The sequence below is a fragment of the Colias eurytheme genome, chromosome 12 (genome assembly GCF_061535395.1).
Source record: "Colias eurytheme isolate Ceu_HAF_F1 chromosome 12, ilColEury1 Martin Lab GWU primary, whole genome shotgun sequence".
NCBI lineage: Eukaryota > Metazoa > Arthropoda > Insecta > Lepidoptera > Pieridae > Colias > Colias eurytheme.
The window spans coordinates 8,181,776-8,202,318 of record NC_142991.1 but is presented as its reverse complement, the minus strand read 5'-3'; the positions used below and the strand labels follow the sequence as shown (position 1 = coordinate 8,202,318).

Below are 20,543 nucleotides of genomic sequence, written 5' to 3'. Positions count from 1 at the left end.
TATAATAGATAAATTATTTTTTATTCGGACCCATGCGTCGTTTACAACGTTACGGTTTTTGTGGTCTTTGTTTTTTGGATCCCATATGGAGGGTTCCGCTTCAAGTAGCCGAAGAAATTCGATAACTACATCATTACTCCACTCCATTATGACACTCAAAATATACACACACAACTGCTACGGTCAGCGGCGCGCGCGTTACTAAGCATTGCAACAAGTGTGGCAGGGCGCACAAACTTTGAAGCAACTTTGAAGTTTGATTACTTTGATGTTCGCAGAAAAACCGACTCGACTCGGCAAACTTCAAATATGTGTTCAAACTTTGAACAAATAGGCAAATGTCAGTGCCACACTTCGCGACTTTGTAGGTATTTGCGTATTTGATCACATGTCTAGCGCCTGCCTAAGACCAACAGGTAATACCGCAGGGCACAGCTAGTCATAAATAAGTTCTTTCATCTGTTTCGAATATTACCCCCGTTACGGCTTACGATTGACAAGTCCCTACCAATCGTCTACTCAGATTAGATCTAATCTGAGCATTTGCATTTGATTTGATCATCAAATGCAATCCAGCCAAGTGTTGATACTTGATGTTAAATCGTACTCGCGTGTGGCCGACCAGTCTCAAGCAGACTTCCTGTCACCATGAGTCAGTGGCTATCAGGGATCTTATCGTGATAACACTACACGTACGCTCTCCAAGATTATACATACTAGCTAGAGACTGCTGCTTCACTCGCATGGTAGGTGCCTGCGTAAAAGGACTATGTGCTAATATAAATGTGATACAGGTCCGATCAGCTGATTTTGCGTGAAAGAGTAACAGACGTTCATATTCATATGTCATACATGCTTAAAAACTTTCGCGTTTATAATATTTGTACAATGTACGATAGGTACGTTTCTAGCTTACTCGGCACACGTTATTTCATGACATGCTCAATGAAAAATTGTTGAAGAACTGCTGAATGTACAAACAAATTTATAACAACCGGTCAGATCATTTCGAAGTGGTTAGGTTAAATTGCTATGCGAATTTAATACAAACGAGATATAGATAGTGTAAACATTGATAACGCTTATCAATTGCACAGTTTAAATTTAGTTTATGATTTGGGTTTTTTTCGTTGACAGTTTTGAATGTATTTTTCTAAAATATGAACATTGTCGACCGATTGTTGTTTGTTGCATTGAGATTTATTTCACAAACAGATACTACACAGATACATGGTGGAATCGTTCAGTGCAAATTAACAGTCAGTTGAAATTAAATTCTACTCGCATTGTGTAAGTAATAATAATAGTTTAAAAAAACTAAAAAACACGCTTTTTATAGAAAACCGAACTAAAAAATAGAAAATTTTATCAAATTAGTGTATTGTCATCGGTCCTCAATAAATCTACAAAGTTTGAACGAAATCTGGCCGTTTAAAGTGGGTTCCAGATTAAATGTAATAATATGCATTATTCATCTAAAATTATCGATATAAAATAACGATTAGCGTGCACATTATTTTCAGGATCTTAGTTAGATCTTTTATCGCTACCAAATCGATTGTCGTAAATCCAAGTTGCAGGCCATTGTTACCGTACACTGCTTATATGGGAGCGGCCGAAATAAATCACGAATAAAACCATATCGGCAGAATCGTAGACTATCGTTCGGATCGACCGCGGGCTACATCGAGATACCGAGATATTACGCTATTGAATTAGCATTACCGCTGTTCACATTATGTTCGAGATGAGGGCATGTCCCATTTATCGTGGCCGTGTTATTGCAGTTTTTTAAAACTGCGCGAGGAGGATACAACGTAACGAAACGTAGGAATCGTGCGAGATCTCGGTAGCCGATAGCACGGATAATCTTCACATCTCTGTCCCCGCGCACGCATGCCACCTGCGGAACGCGACATGCGAGCTACTGCTCACAACTTTTTGCACGGTACCATACGAGGCTACACTACACCACACTTATTATTATCACATTAATATACCGTTTTTTGTTCCAGGTGGCTCAGCGACCTGAATGATCTTCCCATCAACAGCTCCACCGATTAAATGTGAGTTATTTAGAAATCTTCCATCGCTTAATTGAATACTATGTTTACAGCTCCTTATGAGGTCATCGGTTTATGATCGTTATAAGTTTGCGAGGCGCCAACAACTTCATTCATTAGTTTTGCAATATTATAGTTGGAAGCTAATTAAAGGAAACAGTTCATATTTCTAATACCGATAACGAAATACATCGGAAATGTATCAAACGTTGACCCGAATAACGGACGGTTAGATAACAGAACCCCCATTCAACTTCTGTGTTTCTTAGATAACTACTGCATTTATCGATCAACATTCGATGGTCCTTTTATCTCCGTGAGCTATCTATTCAGTAATAAATCGACCGAACTATAATTCAATTACGGTTGTATCGTGTGCCCGATCGTAGATAATTAAATCAAGTCAAATTTGAGGCAAATACGAACTAGAAGTCGTATCGGTCGAGTGCATAGATATTGAATAATAATAATTGGTGCACACGAGGCTGGGGCGGCGTCCGGGCCCCGGCGTCACGATGGAGATGGTATCGCGCGAGCGTGCCGCATCCATCAGACATCGAGGCTCACTATCTGCGGCGGTATCGCTCCAACGATAACCATTGTCTTACCGGGACGATTATATCGGCGAAATTTGTGCTTGCCTCCGATCCGCCGTTTGTCTTTCGCCGCAAATGAGCCGGATAATAGCCGATCGAACATAAAAGGCGCGTTTCTGCTAAACTTTTGCCTAGTCATTAATATACCGTGGGAACAATATAACCTATGGACGGATCACGGATCCGCTAGAGAGGACATAAATACTCTAATCGATCGTTATGTCACAGAATTAGATGTGTAATCGCTCACGAAATCGCTCATTAACTTTACAGTTAGCGCTCTTGACATTTGATAATACTAAATAATTTACGTCATAAAACTGCCAAGTCATTACGCGTTTACTGCGGATAAATTATATATTCCATATACGACATAAACATGCACTGAACGTCGTTAATACTGAGCATATGCAATCGAGCAGCTATTTAAGCTGAGCGCTGGCAAATGTGAGCGAGGAGCACTTAATAGCATTAATAGCATTAGCATCATTGTCTCGTGGTCATTAATAAGTGGTCGGACAGTTCTATTGGCTGCACTCCATAATGGGTCGGCCCGTGTTCTGGTGCGATGTCACGAATTCATATCCTAATGCCCTTAGGGAAAATATGGGAATGTTCGCCCGACCCGGCTATCAGATAGTTTAGTTCGCTTTGAGAAACAGAACGTTTATATTAATTACGGCATGAACGCTCATTACACTCGGCTCGTTTTCGAGCTTAAACTGTGGGAATAAATTGGCAATATACCACTTGTTATTGCCGTCTCCTATTATTTGTGCAAAATGTATCGACGTAAAATATCGCTTTATTGTACAATTACCACGTTTTATTACCTACTTTAATTTTGCTTTTTAAATTAAATTATCATAAAAAGTCAATTTCCATCCATCATTAGTGCAGTACTTTATAATAACTTAATTATTAGGTAGTTGATGCTTCAATTTCATATTCAATTTCATTTAGCATTTATTAGCAGCGCGTCTATTAAAATTACTCTACAAAAAGAAGTTGAACGTCACAGTGCTAAATTGTTTACGGTAAATCCTATGACGTAAACATTATTTTCTACTAATGATGATACAGTCACGTGTATTTTAATCTTATGGTCAATATGTATAAATGCCAAAATCGCATATCTTATTATGGCAGCTGTTAACTCATTAAGCCTGCGCGGGCGCGTGTGCTCAACAATTATAACCAATTAGCGGGTCGCGAGGTTCCGATTGCTTTGATCCGCCGGCCTATATCGGCTTAAGTGGATTATGGAATGAGAGTAGTGGAGCCCTTAGGAAGAAAGTAGGATCAGTTTAAGTGTGCTTATTGAATGCGTATGAATAGAATAGGTTGGTGAATGAAAATTGTAATAAATAATTTGCTAGCCTTAATTTTTAAAGTGTGTAGTGATTAGTGAACGACAAAAAGTTTTAAGGCAATATTTGAAGAGTAAACTGGCATTTTTATTGTTGTGAACAGCGCGCTGTTCGTCAGATGAATGTAGGTGTTGATTATAATCTTATTTTATATATGACGTGAAAATATTTCTTGAAAAGTTATAAATTCATAAATCTGCATAATAGCTAACCGATTTCTCCATCTAATTGGAGATGTTTATGAGCATTGATCGAGCAGTAAGCACTATGCGCTACTAACGGTACAAATAAGTGTATTTTCTTTCTTTCTCTCAACTCAGTAACGTTACAATAATTAGGCCCCAATTCAAAAAATCTCTGTGAAGGAATCAAAAATTTGAACTTTCTTTTGAATTTTGTTTGAATCCTGCTATCATTTCAAATTCCTCCTTGTATATTATTATCATCAATCTGATTTTCAAACTCTATGTCCTGTGAAAAATAATTTGTATTTATGTCCATTGTCTACGTAACGGACTAGACTTTATTAATCCATGACTATATTACATAAAACAGCAGCGCCACTTCACCTTGAATCTCCAACACTAGGTGCATTTAATACTAATTAAGTAATTCAATTGCACACGAGCAAATAAACCATTAAACTGATTCTAGGAAGGCGGTAATAATATTCATTATCTTACGAACGAGACGCGCGACACACGATCGTTGCGCCTCTTTTGTTATTACTACCCAGATAAAAGCTAAAGTTATATTTCTTAGTAGTTAGTAGCTTTCCGTCAGCGGCTTCGCCCGCGTAGTAAAGAAAAACCCGCATAGTTCCCGTTCCCGTGGGATTTCCGGGATAAAACCTATCCTATGTCCTGCCTTACGTCTCAAGCTATCTCTACGCCAGTAAATCCATGTAGTACTTTTTGAGTTTAGCCCGGACAAACATACAGACAAAAATTCTAAAAACTATATTTTTGGCTTCGGTATCTAATAGATCACGCCCGAAGTATTCTTTTAAAATAAAATTCAATGTACAGTTTTGACTTAACTAAGTTTATTATATCCACAGATAATGTAATACTTTTTATATGTATAGATTGCTTATTGCACGATAGAGACACTATCGCGCCACTATTTCAAACATAATAAGCATTATCATAACAATAACAAGCTGGTACATAATTCGCAGCTTCGTATGATAACCCAGTGAGCGTTCAGTTTGATCGTAGCTTGTTCGCCTTTGATACGCGTGTATGCTTTTTTTCTTAATTATTATACATAGTTTAGTTTATTATACTGTTGTTTATGTGGTTGCGAAGTGGCGTGGTTCAAGTGGTCTAGTGGGTTTAAAAGAGTTGTTACAGTTGCCGGCACGTGTTTACAGTTTCGGTAAGTTTTGGTTGGATCTTGTATTCACATTTGTATGAGTGTCTATGTTGGGTATGGCAAAATTGTATGAGTGATAAAGTTATATGGGATTTTGTATGAGACACAATCGGCAAAAGTACATATTGTATTAGGTACATTGAATGGCTTTTTACACAAGATGATGTTTAATTATTGTTATTGATATTCTGAGTTATTAATAACATGTTCTTATTAAGATAAAGATAATTGCTAATTACCAGCAAGATAAACAACATTAAGGCATTGATAAAAACCTAAGAAACACATTATACGTACATAGAACAATTATTATGTGCTAAATTTCATTCGCTTAGTTATAATAATAATATGTACTTTCAATTAAAATAAGGAACGAGTTTGATAGCCGGCTATACAATCGCTTATGTTTTGTTTAGCTTTTCTGTCAGTTTACAAATTATGTATGAAAATGTGTAATAACGTCAAAAAGTTTGTAATACTATATTAGGGACATTATCAGTATCAGCAAGTGTTGAAACCCAGCTTCTAAGGGTGCTTTTCACCAATAATGTGTGGGGATCTGTAGCGAGAAATGTGTTTGTACCAACCATGTGTAGAACCAATCATATCGTTTCATTTCGTTTGAAGTTTGAAGCGTTGAGGCTGTGGTTGAGGCGTTTGGCGTTATAATTGTATAGTGTAGTGTTTATCACTTACATTGGTCACTGATTTAAATTCAGTTAGATACGTACAATAAAAGACATAACGATAAAATTTACCCATTCGTGATTCGATGTGTTTAACAATAAAATATTTTTAGTAACATTCATAATCTTATACTTGTAGATAATGTGGTTGTATTGTATACATTTATTTTTAAGTTTTATTAATCTGATAAAAATAATTATTTAAGATATTATTTAAATGCCAAAGGTCAAGAAATCAGAGCATAAGTTCTATGGTTCTATATTCTTCATGGGTAGAGCGGTAAATTACTTGAGTTTATTTTCACTCGGGTATTATAGATAAGAAATTTATATTGATTATTTATTTGTGACTATGACTACTAATTAAAATGCTTATTTTGGTTTCGTGACATGATCATTGATCAAGACTTAAAAAGCGTGTGTGCCGAGAATACGTGTCAGAAGTGAAACTTCTTTGGCAAGATTCAAGGTACCAAAATCGTCGCCGTACTCCATAACGTGACGGTATTGCCATGATTGAGACCGAGAAATTTTTCTCGCGCCTATTAAAGAACGGTTAAAAAAAAACAAAAAAAAAACACCTCGTCAAAATTCACTGTAAACATAGAGAACATCTTTAGAATTGCGTCAATAGTGAACACAATCGGCTTTTAAAACGTTAACATTAGTGATATCTATAATTACAATAAAAACGCAAACAATAACAACTCGGCCACTAATAAGATAATTAAGATAGCATCTGATTTCGTATCAAGTGATTGATGAAGGCGATAGTTTGAATTCGATTTGTAATTGGCCCATTGTGGCAGTTGACCCTTCAATGGTAATTTAATCGAAGTTAAATCGTTCGACTATATCACAAGATGAATGTGGATTTTTTTCGGTTGAGCGATATCGCGTCTCAATTTCGTAGGCAGTATTTTGTATCATTAATCATGAAATTGTATGCAGGATTTTGTACCTGTGGCGTGCTGGTATTGTTTGTATGAGCGGTTATTGTTGTAGTCTTAGCAGCCGGATTAAGTGTACGCTAAAAATGAATAAGAATAATATAAATGTTGTGTGGTTTTATGAAACCACGGTAAAAGTGAAACTGTTCGAACGGTTCCGAAGACTGCTTTATGTAGCGCATGTCGCGTGACGGCGATACACGCGACATGCGCTACACAGACCAAAAAGTTTGAGACGATGTAATAAAAGTTTCACTTTAAAAGAGTTTAAGAAGAAATTGGGAATTCCCTTCTTCAAGTGGATATTAGTAAATTATGATATTGTACAAAAGGATATTAATTATTTTGTTGATCTATTAACGTACCTGATTAGGATAGACCAACCAGGTGGTTAGGCCATATCGTAAATAATTTTGTAGTAAACTAAACTAAGCTCAAATTAGGCCGGAATACAGTGTTACTCACATTACTCAAAATTGACTATCTAATCGAGTTACCACTTACCGAATTAATTGAATTATTCAAACTCAAACTTTGATTCTTATGATTCATATGCAGTGTGACTTCATTCTCATGTGTTTCAACTTTCAAGTGAAAAACAATATATGAGTTTACTTTTACACAAAAATTATAGTTATAGATTACTAGCTTTCCGCCCGCGGCTTCGCCCGCGTTTTCAAAGAAAAACCCGTTCCCGTAGGATTTCCGGGATAAAACCTATCCTATGTCCTTTCTCGAGTATCAAAATATCTCTATACCAAATTTCATGCAAATTGGTTCAGTAGTTAAGGCGTGATTGAGTAACAGACAGACAGACAGAGTTACTTTCGCATTTATAATATTAGTATGGATATTTTCTATTATAATTAGTTGTCAATTGTCATATTAATTTAAAGAAATGCGATTTAACTTTGAACATCAAGTTCTTCAAAATAATTTTTATAATTTGCGCATTATGTAAGTATTTATTTATTCATACGTTGTCCATAATATTATCTACTAGATTTCCGCCCGCGGCTTCGCCCGCGTTTTCAAAGGAAAACCCGCATAGTTCCCGACCCCGTGGGATTTCCGGGATAAAACCTATCCTATGTGTTAATCCAAGTTACCCTCTATATGTGTGCTAAATTTCATTGTAATCGGTTCAGTAGTTTTTACGTGAAAGAGTAACAAACATCCATACATCCATACATCCATACATCCATACATCCATACATCCATACAAACTTTCGCCTTTATAATAGTATTAAGATTAAGATTAAGATTAAGATTAATTATGAAAGTTAACTGGAAAGTAGGTGGTATTTAGTCTAATTTCTATTGTAATATTTTAATTCTTTAAACGTTATTGTAATACCTAGCTCATTATTCTTTACATTATTCCTTATTCAATTATATGAAATATATAAAAAATACTATTCGTATACAATATACATGATGTTTTAAATACGTTACCTGTAAACGTAGAGAGATAGATTGCTATTGATATAAAAAGCGCGATTACCTCGTCAGTTATTATGAATACTGATAACAGATTTCTTAGAATACTCTAAATTCTTGAAATCATTGTGAACTATAAATTTGAAAAGCAAATATGTATTTTTTTTTCTCTAGCCCTACGTCCATCTTTTCGTAATACAGAAAATTCTTGGAAAGACAAAAAAGTTATAGTTTTCTTTGAAAAAGTTTGTTATCATTTTGTAGGTGTGTGATCCACTTCGAGACAAATTTGAAATAGCACATTTTATTAGGCCAAGTTAACTCATAAAATGACGCGCGACGCGACAGACAGACAGTAGACTACTCAGACTATTTTTGGAGGTAAAGATTTAATAAAACATTCTTACATTCTTATATTGTGACCTCTATATTCTTAATTAGACATTTTGCGCAATGCTCTCTGATCCCGAACTAAATTAAATAAATTGTAAACATTATTTATTTGTTTAATTGTTATCTCTATTTCCAACTACGGTTGGAAACTTAACCATAAATAAGATATGGGATGATTACGTTGTTTATTTTTTTTCGTTACAGATGGGCTTCTCTATAAAATCTTTTATGTAGTGGATCCAGTAAAGGGAAACGCGTTTATTTCGCCTGGAGTAGCGAGTTATAAGTTTCATTTTCAATATTTAATCTCTCTTCTTCCGGTTAAGTATTTCATATACAGAATGGATAGGTATATGCAGATGGAATCGCGCCGACATCGTGCCAGTAAATTCGCGCGGTTTAAATTTGAAGTGTGTTATTTAGGTGTACAATGTACTATGTCTATGACTTATGAGCACACGTGATAACTGATAACACCAAAGGATACTATAAACAAGTATGACTCTAACCAATTTTCATTTGAAACTCCTCATAGTACAAGATATGAGCGATTATCTTTTAGGTATTAAAACATGTTATCACCCTCTATAAACCGCAGTTCACATTGAGTATTGGCAGAGTATCATGAAGTCACCGTACGTTTATTTATTAATAGAATAAATAAAAGTTTTAATAGCGCGGACATAGCCAGCTATGCTGGGTTGAATGACAACGTCCAGTCTTAGTGCTAATATCAATATTATTTTATCTCGGACCTGTCGTAGTTTACTTTTATAGTACGCAGTACGCACATTAGTTTCAAAGAAGATATGTACCAGTGTTGACCGATATGTCTGCTAATAAGTTGTTTTGTATTGCGTTTGTTCTATTTCTTCTGCAAATAAAAGAGTGAGTAACGTTAATGTATTTTTAATTTATGATGTAATTAGTGAAAGATGAAAATCATTTTCCAATGTTTAGGGTGCATTTGCTAATTGGTTTAAATCTGGTTACCATTTAATTACTATAAAGAAATCTATATTGAATAGAAGGTATATTTTATTTTTGGATTTGACTGGCATATATCTTATTACTAGCTTTCCACCCGCAGCTTCGCCCGCGCAGTCAAAGAAAAACCCGTATAGTTCCCGTTCCCGTGGGTTTTCCGGGGTAAAAATCTATCGTATTTCCCGGGATAAAAAGTAGCCTATGTCCTTTCTCGGGTATCAAAATATTTCTATACCAAATTTCATGCAAATTTGTTAAGTAGTTAAGGCGTGATTGAGTAACAGACAGACAGACAGAGTTACTTTCGCATTTATAATATTAATATGTATTATTTCTCTATTGTATCAGTTAATGTATTTCTCGCCTTCAAGACGACATCTTCAATGCTCCTTAATCCTTATCATAGATGCATACCAAACGTTTTTTGCCCTAGCTATAGGAACATATGTATTTGAAACTCGCGAGTGATTTATGAAAAATGGTAATGCGGTTTCATTGAACACATTTAGAATCCATTTTATTTATGCAAATGTACAGAACGTCAGAAGCAGCGAGTAAATACAGCGGTGTCACCGCCAATGACCCAGTCGGAATATATTAATGTAGACAATGTGCTGCTTTTTACCTAAGCAGGTATTGTTCGGAATTCTGTCATATATCACGTCTGTTCAGTTTTGAAGCGAAAGTGTTTTTACGTTATTCAATAATATTAATAGCTTCTTGGAGTCTGCGACAGCGCTGTAAGTCTCGATAATAAGTGATTAGTTTGCAATTTATATGCATGTGTTTCCTGACAGATAAAGTTTGTTATGAAAATGATAGCGAGATAATTTAATTCACATATTCACACAAGTAGCTCATATTATAATATCTTCTTTAGACCGTGAGAAGGATTTAATCTGTTATTGAATATGTGATTGGTAATTTTTATAACAACCTAAATGTACGTGTGAAAATTTATACGGATATTAAAATTATTACTAGCGTGGCATAGCGTGTTTTGATATGTATACTGAGATTTGAGAACAAAAATGTGTACCTATTATAATTTATAACACACCTACAAATTTGTAAAAATTGTGCTATAATTCAACGTTAGATTTATATGTCCTTTTATTTTATTCAATTTATTTTATATGTCTAATTCCAGAAGCAGCATGGTGGTGGTATTGAACGGCGTGCTCGCGGACGAATGTCCCACGTCCGTCCGGGCGTTGCTCGCGGCGCACCCCGGGTACAGGGATGCGGCGGCGCAGTTGCTGTCGGCCGCTGCGAGGGTGGTAGCACCGCCTGGGTTGTTATATGTCGCGCAGAGGGAAATGGCGGCGGTCGTGCCGCATGATAGTGAGTGTTAAGAAATGAATGATGAATGAAAGTAAAAATTGAATTGAGCTACAGCAATAAAACTGGCAATGCTAACGATCCCAATAGTTTTTATATGACGGTACATACTGATTGTGTTATTTCGACTCCTAATGGCTTTATGTAATTTTTTAAAATATATTTTATTGTATACCAGTGATAAAGTAATGGGATAAATAGATGTAACAGGAATGTCGGATTTGTTTAGTGAAGTGATAAAATATTTTCTTTCTTCTTTCAGAAAACGTTACAATCATTGGATCAGATGACGCCACATCATGTATCATTGTAGTTCTAAGACATTCAGGTAAATTTATAACTACGTATTTCATTATAAACCTATGATTAATTACAATTTCATTTCTATTTTCTTGCCCACAACTTACTAGGATATCTTTAAAAGCAAAGAAGAAAATCATTTAAAAATTTGTAAGAATTTTAATCATCCTTATGTTCTTTACTAAATTAAGCGAAAGTGTGTTTGTTTGTTTATTTGTAAAGACATATACGCGCACAGTTGCTACGTAAAAATGCGTGATAATACCTTTAATGCCTTTATTTACCCCCTAGTTTTATTCTTCCAGGTTCAGGCGCAGTAGCCCTAGCTCATCTAGACGGTTCTGGAACAGCAGAAGCAGCATCAGCCATGGTCGCGAGGGTCCAGCAACTAGCGATGGGATACCCTGAGGGCAGGCTGGAGTTGCAGCTCATTGGGGGATTCACGGACCCACATGGATATGCTGATGAACTTTTCTCTAATATTATGAGTGAGTATTGTGTTTGTGGTTGGTGTGTTTTTAATATTATGTGACTATAAATTGCGTATATTGAGAGATTGAAATTTTTTTATTTGATATTGTGGCATTCTTGTAATGAAATAACAATTTAATATCTACACTAACAACATTCAAATATAAATGAGATCTTTTTAAAGAATAGATTACATTCACGATTCGAAACCGCGTTTCTTTCCCTTTAAAAAAAAAAGTTCATTAAAAATCTCTCATCAAATAACAAATATATCTATTACATAGAGTCGTCAAAATGCTTATAATAAGTCTTGTTTTCGGAGATGGTGAAATGTACACATAGATAAATATTCTGTTATATTTTCCAGTATCATTCCACCGTCAATCCGAAGAGATCGACCTAACACTAGCCTGCTGTTGCGAATTAAACACAGCGCTCGGTGGAGGCACTCCATCACCGTTAGTGACAGGAGTCGGTGTGGATATACGGGCTGGTGATCTGTTCCCAGCAACATTCCCGGATAAGGGACCAGAACTGCCGCTACGATGTGCTAGGACGATCACTGGAGGGCCAAATTGTGCACAGGTAAGGGGTAACAAAGAAAAGGGACAAAATTGACCATTTAGGGTTATATTATCAATCTGTGGCCGGAAATAAGTGGTATTACTACAGTGGTATTGTGGGTAAGTGGTTTAGTGACCGGCGTTGGCGTCTATATAATTGCTGAAGATGTCTTCCAGGGCCAGAGCTGCCATTACGATGCGTAAGATCGATCACCAGTGGCCAAATTGTGCTCAGATATCGTGGAAAAGTGTGTAGGAAGGACAATATTGTGGAGATTTGAGTTATATTACATTTCGGTGTCAGTATTTCGTAAAAAGTGGGTAGAAAGGGGACCATATTGTGGAGATTATGTTTATATTACTTTTCGGTGTCAGTATTTCGTAAAAAGTGGGTAGAAAGGGGACCATATTGTGGAGATTATGTTTATATTACATTTCGGTGTCAGTATTTCGTAAAAAGTGGGTAGAAAAGGGACCATATTGTGGAGATTAGGTTTATATTACTTTTGGGTGTCAATATTTCTGTAGCTAACCTAACTTGCAGGTGCTGGACATATACGACAACGCGGTGGGCATGCTGCGCATAGGCCCGTTCAACTACGACCCGCTGCGGGGCGTGGACCTGTGGCTGGAGCAGTCCGACGAGTTCATCCTGCAGCACCTCAGCACCACGCCCAGCGTGGAGCCGCCGCACTTTGTGCACAATGTTAGTTCAAATTTCCGGGATAAAAGTAGCCTATACCTTATTCTGGTCTTCAGCTACATACCAAATTTCATTGTAATCGGTTCAGTAGTTCGTGAAAGAACAATAAACATCCATCCATCCTCACAACTTTCCCTTTTATAAGTAGGATTTTTATAAATTTCTTTATAAATTCGTCGACAGATCCGCGTAACGCTGAAATTCATCCAGCAGCACCCGTTCCCCGCGGTGACGGTGTTCCCGGACAACCGGCCGCACTACTACCGCCGCGACGATCAGAGCGGCTGCTGGATGCCCGTGCGGTTTTAATGGTATAATAAATTTAAATAAGACTTAACAAATAGTCAAATGGTACAATAAAATTAATAAATAATAAATAAATATTTCAGGACAATTTTCACACACGGCACGATCTGATCCCATACTAAGCTTTCGCTTGTGTTATGGAAACCAGATGGCTGATAAACATAAACATACATATATATATATATACAGTGGTGGACGTTTAATTAGAAACACGTAACACGATGAAGTAGTCATCAAATTCATTTAACATTTACGTATTAACGTATTAGAGATTAAGTATTATTTCATATGTAATAGAACACCCGTTTATCTAGTTTTATAATAAATTGCTTAATTTTAATCAAACGTTAGCTTAAATTAAAAAAATTAAACAATTTTAAGTGAAGTCTGATTTCCGAGCATTTTCAGTCTGGACAACAAATTAGAAACAGCATGCTTCGAGTGATCCAAAGTCAAAACCTGTTGAAATACCGCCAATATTTTTTTCTTCTACAAATATTTGCACCGTTTTTAAACATTCCATTTAAAAGTTTCTGAAAATTAATTTGCTTTGCAGTATAAATGGCTAAAAGTAAGATTTGTGACCCATCAACAAGAAAAATAATTTTAAGTTTACATTTTGACAAAAACTAAGAGTTACAGGAAAATTGCAAATCATTTAGAGTGTTCGATAAAAATATATCCAATGCTATAGTTTATTAAAAAGAGCATGGTACTTCCGAACAAGTCCCTAGAAAAGCTCGACCATGAAAAACCACTGCACGCGAGGATAGGCAAATGATTCTTTTGGCAAAGATGGATCCATTTAAAAGTTCAAATTATATTATAAAATTGGTTTTTTCCGAAGATGAACCTCGCAATGTGTCGATGAGATCGGTTCGCAGGCTTCAAGTCGAGGCAAAATTTTTTGGGAGAGATGCCAGGAAAGTACAGCTTCTTACTAGGCAGTCCAGGGAACAACGATTTTCATTTACTAAGAAATATTGCTAGTGGACAGTCCGTCAGTGAAAAAGTTTTATTTTGGGATGAAACAAAAATTAATTAAATCAATTCTGATGACAAAGGATACGCGCGTCGTTCAGTTAACCAGGCCTTAGATAATAAATAAACAGTTCAGCATGGCGGAGGAAACATTATAGTATGGGCACTTATGGGGTTGTTTTTAGACTGTTATAATCTTTATAGACAACAACGGCTTTACAACGTCGTGCCTTAGATTGTATGAGATTATAACATGTTTGCAAAAACATATTTTCTACTAGAATTGGAACCTTTAAATAGATCCATCTTTGTGAAAAGAATTATTTGCCTATGGTCGCGAGCAGTGGTTTTTCATGGTCGAGCCTTTTTAGGCACTTAGTCAGAAGTACCATGCTCTTTTAAATAAACTGTAGCATTGAATATCTTTTTATCGAACACTCTAAATGACTCTTTCCTGTAACTCCAGTTTTTGTCAAAATGTAAACTTAAAATTATTTTTCTTGTTGATGGGTCACAAGTCTTACTTTTAGCCATTTATACTGCAAAGCAAATTAATTTTCAGAAACTTTTAAATGGAATGTTTAAAAAACGGTGCAAATATTTGTAGAAGAAAAAAATATTGGCGGTATTTCAACAGGTTTTGACTTTGGATCACTCGAAGCATGCTGTTTCTAATTTGTTGTCCAGACTGAAAATGCTCGGAAATCAGACTTCACTTAAAATTGTTTAATTTTTTTAATTTAAGCTAACGTTTGATTAAAATTAAGCAATTTATTATAAAACTAGATAAACGGGTGTTCTATTACATATGAAATAATGCTTAATCTCTAATACGTTAATACACAAAAGTAAATAAATTTGATGACTACTTCATCCTGTTACGTGTTTCTAATTAAACGTCCACCACTGTATATATATATATATATATATATATATATATATATATATATATATATACATATATACAGGGTGTACCAAAAAGTAGTGATGAACGGAAGCTGAGAGGTAGAGGACCTAGAGGGCTATCCGAATCACCCCCATGTATGTAATGCGATTTTTCGTATTTTCGGAGTTATGACGATTTTTTCAATTTTTCACCTATCGCCGAGTACGATGATATTTTCACTCATGGTCCAAATTGTGGCAGTCTCTCGTCTTTGTAGTATCCCCACGGAAAATAATCAATAGGGTTTATGTCCGGGGACCGTGCAGGCCAGGCTAAAGGGCCAAGATACCCTGAAAGATGGATTGGTCGTTGCAGCCTGCGCATGCGCTGGTGACGCCTGCCTTAAAGCCTGGCCTCCACGGTCCCTCGACCTAAACCCCATTGATTTGTTTCAATGGGAATATTAAAAAGACTTCGGCTACTTGAGAGAATGCCACAATTTAGACGAAATAACCCGGAAATTCATAGTAACAGAAGAAACCATTAAAAATGATAAAAGGGCATTCAGACATTTAAAAGACAACTTTTTACGGTGATGTCGCACTTGCATTGAGCAACAGCGGGGTTATTTTAAAAATTTCTGGTAATTAAACACCTATTTATTGGTTTTAATGATCATCATGTTAATTCAATTTTTGCACTTACCACATTTAGATTTAAATTATTCGATTGAAGCCTTCTGAATAATAAAATGAAATTTTCAGGGTAGCTATCTGATAGATAGAGCAAGTTTTTAAAAGTCAAACGGAAAATTTTTTTTATGTGATTTTATTTTTTTACGGGCCCTTGAAGTGGTGAACATACTGGGTAATTTTATCTTTCTTGCCATTTAATTATTTTTTTTATTCCATTCAAAGATCTAACGATAGTAAATGTTACCATACTGAATTGGCCTATCTTTCAGCTTAGCACACAAAAAAAATCAAGCATCTTCCGCAATCATTGACGTCAGCATGAGTGAAAATATCATCGTACTCGGCGATAGGTGAAAAATTGAAAAAATCGTCATAACTCCGAAAATACGAAAAATCGCATAACATACATGGGGGTGATTCGGATAGCCCTCTAGGTCCTCTACCTCTCAGCTTCCGTTCATCACTACTTTTTGGTACACCCTCTATATGTAATTTTTAAATAAATACTTATATAGATAATTAACACCCAGACACAGAGCAAACATCTATGTTCATCACACAAATATTTGCCCCGGGTGGGAATTGAACCCACGACCTCTGGCTTGGAAGGCAGGGCCACTACCAACCAAGCCAACCGGTCAGTCAAATTATTATACACAATTAAATAATAAAAATAAAGTCCAATTATTATTCACAATATAACAATACTGTCTTCAAATGGTCAGAATTGGAGAAAATACTAATGGGAACAACTGGAAGGCACTAGCTCTCAAATAAAAAAGAAGCATCACTCGAGATAACAAACAAACAAATAAATTGGTTGATAAAATAGAATAGAATAGAACGACTAAAAAAGAGCGTCTAGCGTAATTTATAACTTGTACATATTTGATATATACAGAAAATAAAGAAGTAAATAAATAATAAGTAAAGTCATAACTAGTCTTATATTTTAGTAAATAATTAATATTTTAAGTAAATAATCAAATTAATTACTACTTCGTAAGTGGACAAACTAAATGTTTAAAAATGTATTAACATAAAATTATTTTTTTTATTTTGTTTCCAGGTGATGACGTCATTGGAACACAAAAACGCCGCTGGAAGAATTGCAAGCTCTGAAGATTGACAAAAATATAAAATAAATAACGATATAATATTATAATTCATGCACAAACTTGACTGAAGTGAAGCAAGAAAATTAAGTAAAATGACTAAAAATTTATAATTATATTAAAAATGTTTATCGATTCTCGTCTCAACGTATTAGACATCTATGTTAAAATTATTATTCTCTTTACGTAAATGTTTAATCATTTGACTACATTTTTTTAAAGTACCTTTATTGAAAAGAACCTTCAAAAATTGTATGAGCGGGAATAAAAAAAAGATTGTGCAAAAAAAAACAGAATGATAGTTACAGTTTAACTCAAATTAACGCACTTTTCAACATTACTTCATAATATTTATTAAACTTAACGAAATTTGTATATCTATGACTATATTTAATAAAAACAAAATTGGTTGTCTGTAAAGTCGGTTTACTGACGATAGTTGAACGTGACAACGTCAGGCCGATTGTGCTTCTTGGTTGCTCGTTCCGCGCTCTCGCTTGCACTTCAAGCCTTACATGGAACGCCTCAGAGCGAGGTAACGCCGCATGAGTCATGTTTTTTCGTGCGTGCAGCGGGCTCTATCGAATTATAAGACGTTGTCACGTCAATAAAAATTGCTCCAAACGTAACAAATGAGCATTCCTATAATCCAGTGATTTTATATTATTTATGGAACAATAACAAATAAATAATATAATAAATTTAGTTTTTAGTCTTTGAATGGCATTCCCATGTGATATAATATGATATAGAAGCCATTTAATATTATGTTTTATTGTTTTGTTATTTTTAAATGGATTGGTCCGCTTTTTTTAGTATGTAACAGTACATTATTTTTTTAAACGCCGTTTTAAAAAAATTCTATACATATAGAATTTTAAGTTGCGAAAATAATTTGACGAAAATAATTTAAATTGTTTAATAAATATATTAATAATATTTGTTTCCGATATTAAAGAAAAATTAATAACATAAAGGAGTAAAATATAATTTACTCTACTTTAAAATGAACCCGAATATGGATATTGTGTTTTGTATTTAGTTATATGATAAAGAATAAAAAATACACGGAAAACAATAATTTAGCATCGCATTTATAGTAAACATTCGTTCAGCAACAAAGTTGAATGTTGTTGCGGAATTTTTATCAACATGTTGCTGGCAATACTGCAGGTTGTAGATGAAAGTTTCTGGCACCATTGATCAACTGTTGCTCAACAAATGTTTACCATAATATTATGCGTGATTTAAAGGTGTAAAAAAAAAGGAAAATAAATTTTAAAATTCCCTTTATAGTGTACAAAACATGATTCTTTATTATTGTTTTCAATATAATATTTAGTTAGTATTTTGTGTGTAAATATGACATAATAATCTAATTTTAATAATTTAAATGTATATTTGACATATCGATAATAGTAAGTTTTTTTTGTTTTTAAATTGAATTTGTTTCAGTAGATTTATGTAATTTTTAACTAGACACAGAGGAAGGCTCTACTGTAAATAAGTAATTTAGTGATTATTATCGTTAGTTACTGTTTTTTTAATTAAATAAATATATGGAAAGTTCAATAGTTACTGATAGTTTTATTTGCTTCACCCCCCGCACGTTTTAAAGAATCATAGTGATATTTCCTGTCCTTGGATATAACATATGCAATTTTAACGATCGCTGCACATAAGTACAAATTAAAAGTCATGAAACCTTTGATATATATTTTTGTATTTGTGGGTTATTAAAATAATGCATTTATAAAAAAGATTGCTGGCAAAATCGTCCTTGGGTCCCTTTTTCTAGTAGAATTATCTCCAAACAAGTAAGTACCTAATCATTGAAATTTTTTTGTACAAATTTCGCTTTAAGTTCACATTGCTATGTAAAAATCCCTTTATTTTCAATGTCTTAACTAGCTGGACTCCTATAGCTATGGAGTAGTATTTAATTCTACAGGTTGGAACCCAGAGCTCAGCATAATATGTACTAATCCTAGCAATCTTTTATAATCTCTGTAGTCTGTACAAAATTTAGAGATCCAATCAGCTGTACAGTGCGACACAAAAGAGATGAAAATAAATGAGGGCGCCACCGTCGCTCATATAGCAACACTGATACTGCGACGCAAGCGATCTTGATACTATAGAATAAAAATCCAAAAATCTATATACATATATATATAATCTAAAATAAATACCGCGATTTAAACCGTTATAATTGTTTCATTGTAGCAATAGTGTAAATTTAAGACAAAAATACCTAGGTCAAATTTTACTTAAATGTATTTGGAATTAGTTATTTTATAAAAATCGGTCAAGTGCTTAGACTGCAGAGGCGCACATAGAATTAAACATACAAACAAACAAGCATACATGCAGCTCAAACACATTACCCTCTTTCTGGGTCCGTCGGGTAGAAAAAAACAAGGCGATTTGAAAACCACATATTTTTATTTTTTTTGTAGATAAATTTTGTACATTAATATAATTCATCAAAATCTAAATATTCTACTCCTTCAAAGGACTGATCATCACTCTGTTTCGAAGTACTGGCAAGAGGGTACGGGGCATCTTCAGTATCTGTAAATATGATACAGTAAATATGATTTTTTTTCTTATGGTTTGATTGATTAATAGATAGATAGCTGTATGAAAACAGTTATCACTATACTATGTAGTAAAATCGGTATTTCTTTAGAAATTTGCGGCACGAATTAAGGGGGGGGAGGGGAGGGAAAGGGAGGGGGGAGGTAAGGGGAAACCCCCTATAAAGTGGGGGGGTGCGGAAACCCCCCCTTCTATTTTTTTTTATTTTTTTTTGAGATTATATTTATACTAGCTTTCCGGCCGCGGCTTCGCCCGCTTCGTCTAAAACATAATAAATTATATACTAAAACCTTCCTCTTGAATCACTCTATCTATTAAAAAAAACCGCATCAAAATCCGTCGCATAGTTTTAAAGATTTAAGCATACATAGGGACATAGGGACAGAGAAAGCGACTTTGTTTTATACCATGTATGTAGTGATGTAGTTAGAAATATATCGAAGATTATGGGCTTTCTTGACTGCTCCGGCGCTGCAGAACGTGGCGCTTGCCCCCCTGTACCTCGTTGCAGGCAGGAGTCTTCACTCGCCTTCGTAGCTTCGGCTTTTTGGTCGCCTTTGGCGACCAGCCTCAGCCACTCCGGCTCGCTTGACTCTGCCTGCTCCTCAGCACACGCGGGCGCCACGCTCCTCCGCGCCTCCGACTTTTTTAATACACTCTAGTGTATGACAGACAAGTACCACCTGGAATCGGGGTGGACAGATTCGGTTCTGTGATTA

The 20,543-nt window shown here is 35.0% G+C and overlaps 1 protein-coding gene across 4 annotated transcripts in view; it reads left to right on the top strand.

The window, feature by feature from the left end:
- The window catches only part of Ntan1 (N-terminal amidohydrolase 1), a 75,416-nt gene extending 58,059 nt beyond the window's left edge, over positions 1–17,357 (top strand). For 2 of the 4 annotated variants that reach the window (XM_090107897.1, XM_090107896.1), the window contains 8 exons: positions 2,016–2,066; positions 11,013–11,206; positions 11,466–11,531; positions 11,809–11,991; positions 12,342–12,559; positions 13,082–13,243; positions 13,424–13,551; positions 17,178–17,357. In XM_090107897.1, the coding sequence (XP_089964023.1) occupies positions 11,020–11,206; positions 11,466–11,531; positions 11,809–11,991; positions 12,342–12,559; positions 13,082–13,243; positions 13,424–13,549 (942 nt within the window). In that variant the 5' untranslated portion in view covers positions 2,016–2,066; positions 11,013–11,019 and the 3' untranslated portion in view covers positions 13,550–13,551; positions 17,178–17,357. Of the gene's footprint in view, positions 1–2,015; positions 2,067–5,243; positions 5,410–9,589; positions 9,764–11,012; positions 11,207–11,465; positions 11,532–11,808; positions 11,992–12,341; positions 12,560–13,081; positions 13,244–13,423; positions 13,552–17,177 lie in introns of those variants that run through there. The other 2 variants (XM_090107898.1, XM_090107895.1) reach the window with 2 other exon arrangements.
- Positions 17,358–20,543: the final 3,186 nt, after the last annotated feature.